The sequence below is a fragment of the Lacerta agilis genome, chromosome 1 (assembly GCF_009819535.1).
Source record: "Lacerta agilis isolate rLacAgi1 chromosome 1, rLacAgi1.pri, whole genome shotgun sequence".
NCBI lineage: Eukaryota > Metazoa > Chordata > Lepidosauria > Squamata > Lacertidae > Lacerta > Lacerta agilis.
Genome location: NC_046312.1, coordinates 34,154,874 through 34,170,820, shown reverse-complemented (window position 1 = coordinate 34,170,820; position 15,947 = coordinate 34,154,874). Strand labels below are relative to the sequence as shown.

General features: G+C 39.3%; 1 protein-coding gene across 2 annotated transcripts in view; it reads left to right on the top strand.

Annotated features, from left to right (window-relative positions):
• Positions 1–15,947, top strand: part of SCFD1 (sec1 family domain containing 1) — a 45,266-nt gene that overhangs the window by 14,006 nt on the left and 15,313 nt on the right. For both annotated transcript variants that reach the window (XM_033144258.1, XM_033144249.1), the window contains 6 exons: positions 1,918–2,003; positions 2,394–2,493; positions 6,807–6,946; positions 8,511–8,601; positions 9,708–9,781; positions 10,989–11,070. In XM_033144258.1, coding sequence (XP_033000149.1) covers positions 1,918–2,003; positions 2,394–2,493; positions 6,807–6,946; positions 8,511–8,601; positions 9,708–9,781; positions 10,989–11,070 — 573 coding nt within the window. The remainder of the gene's footprint in view (positions 1–1,917; positions 2,004–2,393; positions 2,494–6,806; positions 6,947–8,510; positions 8,602–9,707; positions 9,782–10,988; positions 11,071–15,947) is intronic.

Here is a 15,947-nt window from a genome sequence, read left to right as displayed (position 1 = left end):
AGTGTATTTGTACATGAACTAGGGCTAGTGCACTTAAAAGATCATCTTATTCCTTATACCTGGTCTAAACTTTGCAATCTGCCCCTCAGGCGTGTCTAGTGGTGACTGGCAGTGTCAGACTGTCCTCAACAGGAAATAGCGTGGCACTCTATATAGGAAAAGCAATCTGGCACAGTCTGTACTGAGTTTCGGTTCCAACTTAAATCTTTGTTATTTCATCAAGCTTTCTTATGAAAAGATTTGGATTGCCTTAGTGTTTGGATGGGAGATAATATCAGAACCCTGTGTACACTTCCAAGAGTTCCATGAAAGAATAAAGGCAGAATGTAGATAAACTTAAATTGTTTTGGAGGGAGTGTATGAACACTCAGCCTTCAAAGACAGTAACACATGTAAAAGAAAAGATTGCAGAATGGTGTAGCATTGCTGTGCAATAGAAGAGTAGTCTTCAGTGGAGGGGATTGATGTCTGTCATCAGTGACACCATAGGTGTCTATGCTGTTCACATAGACATCACAATAACAATGGAAGTGTTAGGTAAGTGGGATATCTAATGTAACCATTATCACAAAATTTTGATGGCTCATAGGAAAATGACATTTCTCTATGAGCATGCAGGAGCCCTTCAGTAAACAATGGATTCAGTCCCATCCAAAGACAGGCAGAAATAATAAAATGAAAGAGCTTAGCAGCCACCCCTCATATTGGCTCCAGTTCCTTTCCCTGCCTTGCTTGGAATATCTGAGGAAGTGTGCATGCACACGAAAGCTCATACCAAGAACTAACTTAGTTGGTCTCTAAGGTGCTACTGGAAGGAATTTTTTATTTTATTTTGTTTTGACTATGGCAGACCAACACGGCTACCTACTTGCTTGGAATAGGTTAGTTTATCTCAGCCTGGAATTCAAGATGCCTTCTGGGAGAAAAACAGGAAGAAATAAGATTAACTGTGCAAAAGAAACAGTACAGGAAATCTGATGTCTGATTTTACCACAGTGACACATGCCTTTGTTACATCCTGTTTGTCCTGCTCCACCTTAGCAAAGCTTTCAACATCTATTGTAGTGGCTTATGAGATCCAACATATCCCTCACCTTTAAACATCACAGCTCAGCTCATTCCACCTGCTAATGGTTCTGTCTTGGAGACATAAACAGTTACCTGGTTTATGATGAGTAGCTTGAGCACATCCCATTGTTTACTGAAGGGCTCTCACAGAACACAAACCCTTGAATAATGTGAATGCTACTTCTGGACACACACACGAGACCTTCTGACCAATCCTTGTGGTTGAGTGGCATCCAGTTTTCTGTTTGACATTGCCTTTTCAGTTGGCTCCTTTTTATATCTGCAATTTCTCCAGCGTTTTAACCTGTCAGACATCCTCCTCTTTGTGTCATGCCTTTTCATAGTTTTTTCTTCTTCTCCTGATTATGATTCTTCTTGCTTTTGTCTGCCGGTTTTCACTTCCATAAGGTCTGCAACAACTTTGCAACAGGTCAGGAACAACTTTGCAACAGGTCCATTCTCAAGTTTGGATCTTTTAACTTTCATTGATTATTGAAAAAACAAAATAAAATAAATTCCTTCCAGTAGCACCTTAGAGACCAACTAAGTTTGTTCTTGGTGGTCTCTAAGGTGCTACTGGAAGGAATTTTTTATTTTGTTTTGTTTTGACTATGGCAGACAAACACAGCTACCTACTTGTAATTGATTATTGAGATATTTATACCCCACCTTTTCAATTCCAGAAGGTAATCTCAAGGTGGTTATCTCTCTACCATTATTTCATCATGGAGCATTTTCTCATTACTTTCATCTTTGTCCTCATATAGGCTGTGGGGAAATCGACAGGTTCATTCTGTTATATTTAGCTATCTTTATGGATATATGAAAACTCTGATAAATCTTTTTCAGAAACTAGATAAGAAACTCCGAGAGAACCTCAGAGATGCCAGAAACAGCCTTTTCACAGGTGACACACTTGGGGCTGGACAATTCAGGTATCAACATCTACTTATATTTTTCAGCAGCCCTTTTTAAACTCCTATATGTATTCATGCTTTACAGACTTGCAGCATGTCATTACTTTTCCTCTGATTAGCTTGCAGATTTAGCAATATTGGGATTTAAAATCCTAAGGAGAGAAAAACATTCTGCATGATTTTAAAAGGATGGAATGATTTTAAAATGGGGAAACCCAGTCAGATGGACAGGGTATAAATAAACAAATTATTATTATTATTATTATTATTATTATTATTAAGCATCAAATGGCAAAATGCTTCATATTTCATAACTATTCTGCAGAGTTTGGCTACGAATTTGGCCACAGAAATATTCCAAATATATGATGGTTTGTTTCAGGTTATTAACTTAATATTTTTATTTAGTTTCCAGAGACCTCTCTTAGTACTTGTTGACAGAAACATCGATTTGGCAACTCCTCTACACCATACTTGGACCTACCAAGCCTTAGTGCACGATGTACTGGTAAGAAACTTTTTTGTGACTATATATTCTTCATTTATTATTATTACCAGCTTAATAATGTAAAACTTTGGTTCAGTGCTTGCCTTAAGACAGGAATGGGGGAATTGTTTCTCACCAGATGGGAAGCTTTCCTGTACTCAATGAGGTTACAATACTCTGAAGAAGAGGGAATGTGCCTTGTGGGTACTTCTCAATCCATTGCTGTTGCTTGAGGCTCAGATGACTTAGGTGGCCCAGAGTGCCTTCCAACAGCTTTGGCTGGTAGCCTAGCTGTGCCCCTGTTTGGACAGAAATAGCTTAACTTCTGTTGTCTATGCTCTGGTAACCTCTAGGTTAGATTATTGCAATGCATATGTGGGGCTACTTCTGAAGATGGTTCGGAAACTTCAGCTGGTGCAGAATTCAGCAGCCAGGGCAAGACAGTTTGAGCATATAACGCCAATCCTGGCCTGACTCCACTGGCTCTCAATTAGTTTTCCGGGCCCAACTCAAAGTGCTGGTTTTGACCTATAAAGCCTTAAACGGCTTGGGACCACAATAACTTAAGAATTCCTCTCCACATATGAACCTACCCCGAACCTGCAACCATCATCTTAGGCCTTTCTTAGTGTGCCTCCTCTGCAAGAGGTCTGGAGGGAGGTAACACAAGAATTGGCCTTTTCTTTGGTGGCTTCCCATTTGAGGAATGCTCTCTCCTGGGAGGCTCGCCTGGCACCTTTGTGACATTTCTATAGGAACCATTCCTCATTTTCCAGGCCTTTGACTAATTAAACAATCTATGGCCTTTTAAACTAACAGCCCTGTGATCCTTAGAGGAAGGGAGGTATAGAAATTTAAATAAAATATAGCCAATAAATATACTTAAGATTCATTTTTATCTGTTGTAACAAAAGCTTTTAGTTTACTGTTTGAATATTTCATGAAGTTTGCACATATCAGAATAATATTTAGTACTGTTTTATAATTCCTATTCAGTTCATAACACAACTATCAACATTAAACATTAAAATATTATTCATCACCACAAGATGGTGTAGATGTTCCATATTAAGAAATTCAAAGAATAACAAGACAGTCTTGTAGTTACAAGTTGCTGTTTTTTAACTAGGAAAAGAATTATGGATAGCTGTTAACCAGAGCTGATTTTAAAATTTCCAGAGGATATAGCCCTATTAGACAATTTTAGGCCTCTCCATTTACATGTAACTTTATGCATCTGAAGGAGACTAGAGTCCACTTACATAAATTATGCCATAATAAATTTATCAGTCTTTTAAGACTTCACAACTTCCCTTGTTACCGATCTGGGCATATTAACTTTCTTTTTGAAAAATCCTTCTTTTTTGTTTATGAACCTAAACCAGAGATTCCCAAACTGTGGTCCATGGACCACTAGTGGTCTGCGAGCTTTATTCAGCTGGTACACGGTATGTTTGTGGATTTGTGATTGAAGACAGCATATGCATCACATTAAACATTGATATTGATTTCTAATTGTATATTTGCTGCCACTTTTAATTTATAATATTTTGATTTGTATGGAATTCAAATTGTAATACAATAAAATATGGGTGGAATTCAACAGCATGTTATTACAACGCTCCATCTGCACAGACACTCATTATTTTGGGATGAGGTCAGTCAAGTCAAAGATTCTAAGGGAAGACCAACTGCCGCTTTGTGTCAGTTAGCTTTGGTCTGTTGGTCGGTTAGGCTGCTGCTGCTTAAAGATGTGTTAAGCGACTCACTAATGTAGTTTATATTTTTTGTTTTGTAATCTAAATATGTACATGAATGAATCTGTCAGTAAATTACTTTGGTTATTAATCAGATTCATTTTTATCTTTATTTTGAGGGGGATAAAGGGATTGACAATCAAGAAAAGGACGAAAGACTCAAAACAGTCAGCAGCTGTTTGCCGCTGGGCAGGTTTAAATAAGGAACGTTTAACTCTGCAACTATATTATATAAACGTTCCCACAATTATAGTCTCGCCTATGGAGAATACTGATCACATATCTTAATAAAAATAAACTATTTCAAGAAAATGCATATTATGTCTTAAAGCAGGTGGGGGTTCTGAAATATGAAATGGTTTTTAAGATACAGTTACATTTGAAATTCAAATAATAACCACTTCTTAAAAGCATATTTTTGGTAAACATTTTAAATAGAGTTTATAGATGTTTTTCTAACATTTGTGACATACAAGTTGAATTTCAGAATTAATACTTCATAAAGCTAGTATAATTTATTTAGGGGCATTTTATCCCTTTTATAGAATTTTTATTTTTGTAATGGGAAAAAGTTACATAAGTTTTTTCTTCTTCATGTAAATCAATGTTCATTTTTCTCTCGGCTGATGCACTCAAGGGAGATTGTGGCATGCTGAACCAAATGCCATTCCAGCTACATATTTATAGCAGTTCATCTGTTTAGGTAATAACTGTACCATTGCTGCTTATAAACAGGTTGATCTGTGGAGAGTTGCATTACTCTGTTCATTGGGAGTCAGAAAGTTGTGTTCTGTGAAAGTACTAAAAATATTTTTCTTCCCCTGAGTGGGGTAGACATTTCTCCATAATTCACATTAATATCTTTCAGTTCTTTACTAGAGGAGTCAAGCAAAGCAAAGAATAGGCTTGGCGCTCTCCTACCCAACTCTTTTCTCTCTTTTTCTCCTCACCCCTCCCTTTGCAGTATCGGTCTGTTAGATCCTCTTTCCGTTCTTATGAACTGAGTAGTCCATGGGACATTCTCGTCTCCCCCATTTCATCCCTACCACCTGAAGCGATGGAATCTGTTCTTCCTACACAGATGCACAAGTTTTACCCTATTTTTGATGGGAAAATAGATATAAATGGAGCTGAAGTATAATAATGCCTGTCAGTATATGGAGAAAATGCTTGGAAAATGGCAGTATCCTCCCATTTGCTGTTGAATTAAAGCCATTGAAGAGCCAAATTCGGTGGCTAGGTTGCTCACCGTGGCAAGACTGTTTGAGCATATAATGCCAATCCTGGTTTGGCTGCCAATTAGTTTCCAGACCCCATTCAAAGTGCTGGTTTTGACCTATAATGAGTTAAATGGCTCAGGACCACAAAACCTGAAGCTATGGCAACATGAGAATGGACCTTCTCTGTAGTGACATGTTTTCTCCTGCTCTGGAGAGTAAGACTCAAACCAATGGCTTCAAGTTAGGAGCCATTCCGACTAAACATCAGAAAAAACTTTCTGACAGCAAGAGCTGTTTGAAAGTAGAATGGTCTCCCTCAGGAGGTTGTGGACTCTCCTTCCTTGGAGGTTTTTAAGCAGAGGTTGGATGGCCATAGATGCTTTAGTTGTGATTTCTGCATTGCATGGGGTTGAACTAGATGACCCTTGGTTTTCCTTCCAGCTCTACAATTCTGTGCTATTATTTGAACACAAGCATATGCCAGTGTGAAATAATTATTATAGTTGTATGTCGTGCTTAATATAATGTGTGACTCTTCCTTTTTGACTTTTTGCTAGGAAGAGAGAAAAAACAGTAAGAACAGTTACTAATTTTTAGCCATTTTTTTTAAAGTAAGAAACAAATACAGAGAGTTGCACTGGTAGCTGCAGCTTCTAGGGAGATGCCATTTTTAATTCTCCAAACACCACATGAGGAAATGTGGGGTGTAAATGCATTTAATAATAATAATAATCTAGAGGTGCCTTTTCCTTTGTGTTGCCTGAAATGGTTCCAGGAATGAGGGGAGATAGATATGAACAAAATTAAAGAACTCCCTTTGTCTCTCTGTTGTCTATCCCATCTCTAAGCTGTTCTTCATACAATGGAGACTCCAGTTCAGAGGATGAGAGGGTAATCCACAGCAAGGAAAAAAGGGAACCTTATTTTCTCCCACTTTCAATGTATATTTTCTTTCATCCCCACCCCTCCCATTTCCCAGGTTGTCTTGGATTGCCTGGGCATTCTCAGAACAAAAGAGGAAGGAGGCAAATTAAAAAGCTTCTGAATGTTTTGCAGAAACATAGCCCAATAATGTTTTATGATATTAAGAAGTTGCAACAGTTGCCCAGTGGAAAAAGCTAATAATAATATCTATTCTTAAGCTTTTGTACAAAGAATAGACTGTACAAGTAAGCTAGTACAATTTGAGGCAGCATTTAAAATGTCAAATTTTACATTTCATTTGGTCTGCTTATTCAGAATCACATTCAATGTAACACTTGCCCTTTTTATAATCCTAATTTCGAATTAGGAATATTCTGCTTTCCATTGTAGGGCAGCAGGCAAAAATGTTTAATCCATATAATTTTCTTTAAAGGACTTTCATTTGAACAGAGTTGTTTTGGAAGAGTCTTCAGGAATGGAAAATTCCCCAGCAGGTGCTAGACCAAAGAAAAAAAATAAAAAGTCATATGATTTAACCTCAGCTGATAAATTTTGGCAGAAGCATAAAGGAAGGTAAGCTGAATATTTTAAATTAACTACTTCTGCTTCAAGATATATTACTAACTAGGGGCTTTGCCCCTGCTCACTCCACTTACCAACCTCTCTGCCATTCCCCACCACATCAAACCCCTTCCCACCTCATGCCACTACGAAAGTCACTGTTCACCTTCCTAACTGCATTTCCAAAGCCACGTCTCTCTTCTTCAGGCTTGCTTTGCACTCATTTTCACCTTCACCCCAACTTGCTTTTGTGCAACTCTCCTTGCATACAAATCACCCACATAGTAACCTCCTGCATCTTTCTCATCCCACACATTGCAACTACTAAGCAGCCTTTTCACCTTCTGCCTGTCTATGAAGCCACCCCCTTCTATTCTACAGACCTTTTCATGCTCTTGCTTTCATCTTCAACCCCACTCCCATTCCTCTTATTCCCTCCTTTTTAACCCCCTTTGCACCCCCACCCTCCTCTCCCTTGTACACAGACCACTCCCATTTTCATGCCTCCTCTTCTCTCCAATTTTGCAGCATTCTTTGCACATGCACACCATGATGATATATGTTACTCTATATTTAAGATAAGGGACACGGGTGGTGCTGTGGGTTAAACCACAGAGCCTAGGGCTTGCCAATCAAAAGGTCGGTGGTTCGAATCCCTGCAACGGGGTGAGCTCCTGTTGCTCGGTCCCTGCTTCTGCCCCAACCTAGCAGTTTGAAAACACGTCAAAGTGCAAGTAGACAAATAGGTTCCACTCTGGCGGGAAGGTAAACGGTGTTTCCATGTGCTGCTCTGGTTCGCCAGAAGCAGCTTAATCATGCTGGCCACATGACCCGGAAGCTGTACGCTGGCTCTCTCGGCCAAAAAAGCGAGTTGAGCACCGCAACCCCAGAGTCATCCGCGACTGAACCTAATGGTCAGGGGTCCCTTTACCTTTACCTTATATTTAAGATGAATAAAATCTTAACAGCAAATCTGTCAGTTAGCTTATTCAGTTACAGAAGACTAAGGTCACTTGGTGGGTGTTACACATAGGTTGGTGTTTGTTTGTTAAGAAAATATCTCTTCTAAATTACTGCATTGAATCTAGAACATCATGTTGAAGACAACACAGGGTATGAGAAGTGAAATACATAATTGTGGGAAGTTGCTATGAAATATTTGAAGGCTTCACATTGTTTATCTCTCTCACATGAAGCAGCTGAGGAATAGAAGAAGAGGTTTAAATCAGCCAATTTTCAATGTCCTTTCTTGCTGGACTCCTCAAACAATGGCAGAAGTTAAGCAGGGGCAGAGGGACACTGAGATGAAAATTATGGTTTTGAACAAAAACAGAGGTTTGTGTAAAGCAGGGATGGAGAGACAGTGAGGGTTCATTTAAAAAAACAAACAGTTTTAACAAGGAGAAAAGAGATGGGTACTGAGTTACTGTGTGCTGCCCCAGGTGTGTTTGCGATGAAGGGTTGGTGGGCTGAAACATTTTAAATAAGCGAATAAAGGACTGTGGAAGCCATTTTATTTTACAAACTGTGTTAATTTAAAGTGTAGATTTAAACAGTGCCTACATAATCTCTTTAGCCCTTTCCCAGAGGTAGCAGAGTCGGTTCAACAAGAGCTAGAATCTTACAGAGCTCAGGAAGATGAAGTCAAGAGGCTTAAAAGTATAATGGTAAGATTTGCTTATATCTAACTTAAAATATTGTTCTTGGAATTTATACAGTGCTTTAAAATGTTGACATTCAAGAAATGTACTGGGTGTTTCCAGGAAGTAAATGCACAGGAAGGGGGAGTTTGGAGGGCTTGAGAGGCAATGCCAGCACAGCCCTATTGGGACTGGAATTTAAACCTCTAACAAGGTCGCACTTTTAAGAGTCGCATGGAAGACAACTCCTGCAACCAAGCTTGTGCCAAATGTATTCCTCAGCTTTCCTTTGAACCATTTCAGCGGGGCTGAGAGGGGGGTCTTGTTATCTGGGCAGCCCAGGACCTCCATACACACTGTCCAGGCTTGTGCCCCAAAGAAATCCCTTCAGTGCTGCTAACACAGCAAAAAACACAGGAGGCAGCAGTTACAAGTTACTGGTCTCTGCAGCCCCCAGCAGATGCTGGTATTCTCCAGTGGTTTGACTTCATCCCTGGAGGCGCACTCAATTATCTTTTGATACAGACAGCTGCCAACAACATTAGGAAAGCAGTGAACAATATCTTTGAGGTAATTTTAAGGTCTGGCAGAGGGCTTGTTGAAGTCTGCATTCACCCATTGTGTTGGTAATCATATTTTAGGGAGCCATGGGCCATTATTCACAGAAGAGACTTGAAAATGTTTCAGTATTTTCAATCCTTTTTGTGAACTGCTTTGAGATTCTTTTTCCAATTAAGTGATATATAAATTCTATGAAACAAATATATACAGTCATACCTCTGGTTGCATTTACTGCGGGTTGCATTCGTCATGGGATACAAATGCGCCGAACCTGGAAGTACCGGAACGGGTTACTTCTGGGTTCGGCGTTTCGCATGCACCAAGTCGCACCGCGCACATGCACAGATTTGGCGCTTCATGTTGCGAATGGGCCTCTGAAACGGATCCCGTTCGCAACCAGAGGTACCACTGTAAACCAGTAGGCCTAGATTTATCTTTCTTCAAAACCTGTGTAAAATTTAATTGTGGTTATTCTGTTATAAAGTTTGATACCTCAACTGGATTTTAACCACATTTTTGTTCTTCAAGTATATATGGTGGTTGTTGTTTTTTTAAATTGGTTTTCTTCCCAGGGACTAGAAGGTGAAGATGAAGGAGCAATAAGTATGCTTTCTGATAACACAGCTAAGCTAACTTCAGCTGTTAGGTAAGCATATTACTGAAGCATTCTTAAGTGCTTGCAAAATACCTGAAGGCAGCCCTGTTTAGGGAAGTTTTTAAACTGTGATATTTTAAATGTATTTTAATGTTTGGTGGAAGCCGCCCAGAGTGGCTGGGGAGACCCGGCCAGATGGGCGGGGTACAAATAATAAATTATTAAATTATTATTATTACTTGTCATTTAATCAGTTTACTTTCTTACTCAGTTTTAAGGATACTTGACTGACTCTCCAGAGTATGTTCCATAGTAGACGCATAACACTGTGACACACTAGTGTAGCCCAGTGATATAAGATAACATGGGTGCTAAATTATAGGCTGGGAAGATTGGGAAGTCTGACTATTGAAATCATACCACTGCAGATTACATCTTGTAACATTTGCTGAGGGGCAGAGAAATAGTATTTACATATCCAGTATAATGATCCTGTGCTAGAGCTGGGTGATATTTTGATTCTTTGCCTGAAACTGGTATGAAGTTCAGATTGTGATACGGGTTTCAGACTTTTTGAGGCTGCCATGCATTGCAGTGGCCAGGGAGCTGCAATGTATGGCCCGCTCAAATTGCCTGTTCTTCTGCCTGCCTGCCTGCCTGTGTGTTTGCCTTCACCCGAGCAAGCTTCCATATCTCTTCTCTGGTGGTACTGTTATTGTTGCCTTGCTTCCCAAGTGACCAAAGGCCTGGGATCTCATAGATGCATGTATATAGGTGGAGACTCCTAGAGGCATTTAAAACTTTTCAGTGACTGGTGACTCCAGTCAAGTTCCTCCCCACTTGCTGTCCCCAAGTCACATGCTTGGGAACTCTATCACAGAGCCAGTGAGTAGAGCAAGGTAGGACCTAAGGCAGCCTTTCCCAACCTGGTTCCCCCTGACATTTTGGACTACAGTTCTGTCCTTTGTGGTGTCATGTCAGCTGAGGTTGATGGGAGTTGTCATCCAAAACATCTGTAGAATCCCAGGCTGGAAAAGGCTGGTCTAAAGTGTGTCTTGGCACAGAGATCCTAAACTTCTTTTGGATATCCATTTCCTGTATCCCAGAGGCTGCTGATTTGAGCATACTACTGTCTCTCAAAAGTATTATCTTGTTCCCTCATATGTATATCATATTTTGGGTTGCTTTTGTAATGCTAAACATGGAGTTGAATTGGACTATATAGTGTGGACAGTTAGTTTGTATGTAATTTCTTCAGCTCTCTTCCAGAGCTTCTAGAAAAGAAGAGGCTCATAGATCTTCATACAAATGTGGCAACAGCTGTTCTGGAACACATAAAGGTATGAAAAATAGAGTCATTTGAAGCTCATTAATCATGAAGCTTTCTAACATACCCCAGATGGGCGGGGTATAAATAGTAAATTATTATTATTACAGTATTCTGAAAGCAGCGTTCTTCCCTAAATTTTTGCAATAGCTTCATTTTTAGAAGAACAAGTAAGTTACCAGTAACAGCAAAAAGAACAAGAAAGATACTATCTATCAGGATCAGATTTAAATGCCAGACAAAAATTAACATTTTTGCAGAACACTTAAGCAAACCACTAAAGTGATCTGCTAAGCTTCCTTTGGGGAAGGGGCTATTCCTATAGCTGTGGTGCAGCCACTGATGAAGCCTTATTATGAGCAAGGGGAGGAAACTGAGAGAGCAGAGACTCTTGATGGGAAGAGAGACAGTAGATAAGAGTTGTTGTAGTGAACAGTTGCATGAGCTGGATTCATCCTACATACCTTGAGTGAGGAATGTAATTCTGCTTGTATGTTCTCGTCAGTGTCAAGTATTGCAGTCTACATGGATAGGCAATGATGTGCTACTTGCTGTGCAAACTTTTACCTACTTAACTAACCATAGTTGTATGTGTCATGGAGGGAGTCAGCTCCCCAATTCCTCCCTCCAGGCTCCTAATCAATAGGCTTTATCGGCTTCTTCCTTGGCACAAGTTACAGGATGTCAAACAACAAATCTCATAAACAGCATGTTCTCTCCTGCCCCCAGAAGGTTAAGTTGATGATTTATAGGTGCTGGGGGATGCTGGCAACCAGGCAGCCCCATCACATGCTCCCACTTTGGGAGACTAATTGTTACCACCTGCCTAAGGGGCCCCACCCAGCAGTACTTGCTTGTAGGCCACAAACACCCTACATAACCTTAGGCCTTTAAAGTACTATCGCTCATCTTCAGTCTAAAGCTAAAAGTATGAGTACTGCTAAATGAAGGTTGTTTTCTCAGGACTCTGAAGGGATACATTAGTTCCATTTTGGAGTCCTGGTTCTGTTATTTAGAGCAGGGGTCATTCTTCAGGTGGAAAAACATAGCCAGCTTTAAAGTTCTAGCCTTCGTTTTTTCATAGAGAATATAGTTGCATTGTCAATTTATAGGCTACATTTTTGGAATGTACAGTGTTAACAAAAATTGAAACAGCTACAGCATCATATGTTTGATAAAAATGAATAAGAAACTTATTTTTATCTCATTCAGAAATGATCTTAGACACAAGCTGGTATTCTGCCAGATCATATTCTCATATTATGAGCTAAAAGAGAAAAAGGTTTGAGCAGAAGGCCATGCCTGTATATCATGCTACTATTAAGAGAACAACTACAGTAGCAGAAATAGCTAACCCAAGCAATTTTTATCTACTACTTTCCTAAAAAAAAGCCTATTGGTTCTTGAGAATAATTTCACTAAGAATAATTTAGGTCAGTTCAATTTTGGAAATTTGTGATCACCAGCTACCCAATCTATGTAACTCAAAACAATATCATGAATTAATACCTACATTCAGAAATGCACCTAATTAGTGTAATTTTAATTGAAATAATTTTTATTATTTACACATTATTTCCCCTTCTCTGGATTTGACAACAATATTATTTTTTTCCTGCAGTGTTTGACATGGAACGTTTTTTGACAGCTTTATGAAATCTGAATAATAGTGCAGTATTTCCATAGAATTTTATTGAAGTCAAATGTGCAGTGGGTGACATTGAGTCCTTATTTGATGCCTTATTTGTCATTTCTCCTTTTCTGGGAAAGTGGTGGCAGGTCATTGACAGCAGCATTTTATATTGGACTTCGATCAAATTCCAAGGCAGGATGTGGTTTGGAAATAATTGCATGGTTGACTATATCCCACTTCCAAAGCACAGAAATCTGATGTCCTTTCTGAAGTGGATGCTTTTGACACTGCAGAGGTAGAATAAATTATTAGTGTGTCCCGTTTCTGTCTCAAGATGGGAGATTATTAAAGAAAAATAAAAGACAGATCTATCATCTAACTCAGGGCAGTCCAACTTTTCATACCAAGTGGGCCGCAAGAGCACTTCAGCATGGAACCTGCGGGCCTTGTTGTGCGGGGGGGGGGGGGGAGAGAAGGCCAAAATTTGACCTCCCCTCTCCCAGATCTCATGCTGCCTTCCCAAAGCTGGAGGCACTGGGTGTTTGGAAGGAGGCACAACCTCTGATGGTAAGAACCCTTTAGTATAAAGTATTTGGATTAGACTGTCTTAAGACTCCACATATATGTGCATGCATGCACACGCACACATACCTTTTGACTTCAATGTAGTTTAGAGAAGAGTAATTGAGTTGCAGTTAAAAGATTTACAAAGACATATTTAAAGGGTGTTACTTCGTACAGTAGTATCACCTGATATGATCATTTCTACTTTATCTGAAAAGTAATTTTAAAATCATACTATGTGTAATAGTGGTATTTTTAGATTCAGTTTGCAGCTGCTTTCCACATTGCATTAGATCATTTTCGAAGGCACAGCAAGAGGAACTGTGAGATTAATCACCAGCTCATGGAACCTGGCAGTTTTTTGGCATATTTCAGTGTTGAGCAAAATTCTGGAAAGAACACACCAGTATTTCCCAGGATGGATTAGCAAATATTTATTGGTAAAGTTTAGAAGAAAAGAAACCTTGTTTTAAGTTAATTGTTTAAACTGTTAGGAGTTTGGCAACTAATAATCTTAGCCAATATAGGGTTTGTTTTTGTTTTTAAAAAAGGCTGTCATTTTATTGGAAACATTCTTATACTGCTGTTCTGGGCACCTTTACGCATTTTTCTTTCCCACTAGTTTCAGTGAGAGTTAAGCATAAGCAGTGGGTACACGGTTGAAGTCTCGGAGTATAGTATTTCCTTATTTTAATCTAATTGTGGTTCTGATTTCTGTTGAATTTTTTCATGGATTTATAATATTTCCAAAAACAATAATGTAGATATGTGACTTTTTCTACAAGTTTATTTTAAGATATAGTAGAACAAATAGTTTGATAGAAGGATTGTGACTATTGGACAAATACTACTCTAGCATCATAGGGTATGTGAATGTAGTTAAAGACCTGAAATGTTTGCAGAACAATTAGCACCTTCCCCTGTATGGTGGCCATCAAGTACTTTCTGGCTTTACAGGGGCCTAAGGCCCTTCTAGAAAGTCATTTTGTTTGTCTGCCTCTTGCATAGCCCTAAACTCTGGGCTACCTTTTTCACAGCTGCCACACACTCAACCAACATCTTCATCAAGCTATCCACTCTGACCCCAATATCTCGTTTCTGGTCAGTCACCACCAGTTCAGGCTTTATAGGAGTATATATGAAATTAAGATTTTCTGCCTCAAAATGCATCATTCTGCACATGTTTACACTGAATTGCATTTGCCATTTTACAATTCATTCACCTGCTTGGAACAGCAAGCAATTTTACAATTCATTCACCTCAGTGAACATTGGTTATGTGGCAAGATATAAGCAGGGCTTTTTTCAGCGGGAACTCACAGGAACTCAGTTCTTGTACCTCTCAGGTCTGGGCGCCATTGTCATCCTAAGAGAATGAGGGAGGTATTCATGGTGTGTTCCGGCACCTCTTTTTCTAGAAAAATAGAACTGGATTTAAGTGTCATTAATAAACATGCCAAGGGACTCTTGCCTTTATGGGCTTATACTATTCACTACAGTCTCCTCCAGCACCATAATTCAAAAGCATCAATTCTACGGCGATCAGCCTTCTTTATGGTCCAGCTCTCACTTCAGTAATGTACGGAAGTGAGAGCTGGACCATAAAGAAGGCTGATCGCCGTAGAATTGATGCTTTTGAATTATGGTGCTGGAGGAGACTCTTGAGAGTCCCGTGGACTGCAAGAAGATCAAACCTATCCATTCTCAAAGAAATCAGCCCTGAGTACTCACTAGAAGGACAGATCCTGAAGTTGAGGCTCCAGTACTTTGGCCACCTCATGAGAAGAGAAGAATCCCTAGAAAAGACCCTGATGTTGGGAAAGATGGAGGGCACAAGGAAAAGGGGACGACAGAGGATGAGATGGTTGGACAGTGTTCTCGAAGCTACTAACATGAGTTTGGCCAAACTGCGAGAGGCAGTGAAGGATAGGCGTGCCTGGCGTACTCTGGTCTATGGGGTCACGAAGAGTCGGACACGACTGAACGACTGAACAACAACAACAACAACAACACTATTCACTTTCCTTTTAAGGGCACAGTCAAACAATAGAAAAACAAATTATTTTTCTGTGGAGAATATAAACCCCATGAATCTCATGCAGAAATTCTTAGTAGAGTAGGGTAAGTCAACTTGATTTGGTTGTGTTCTATTCTTAGTATGGAGAAGACTGGGGAAATAACTTTTAAGCCAATTTAAAAAATAACATTGAAACAAGTTCCAAGTGGTTTTAGGTATGATTTCAGAAAGTTGAGCTTTTTGTAGATGTTAGCTTTTCCTGAAATGTAAGTGGGTTTTATTCTCCCCTTAGAGTACGGCTAGATCTACACTGATCTTAAAAAAAAAACACTAAGAAGAAAAAATATTATATAGCTCTCAATGAAATTTTCAATTGACTGCTGTACAGCACCCCCTAGTGTCACATTTTATAACACATTCATAATGTTATAACTCACCGGTTTAGATTAGTCCTACTTCAGCTTTTCACTAATCAACCTAATTACACATTAAGCAACTTGACACGTTTAGTGTTTATTCTGTGCATAATCTGATAGTAATTAAGAAGCTAATCGCATATCTACTACAATAGCAAGGACCCCAGAGCACAGTCTAAAGGCACATAGAATAGCAACCATTACTGAAGATGAGCACATTTGAATTTGATAAGTGCTTGGTTTTGAGACTACCTGGGCAC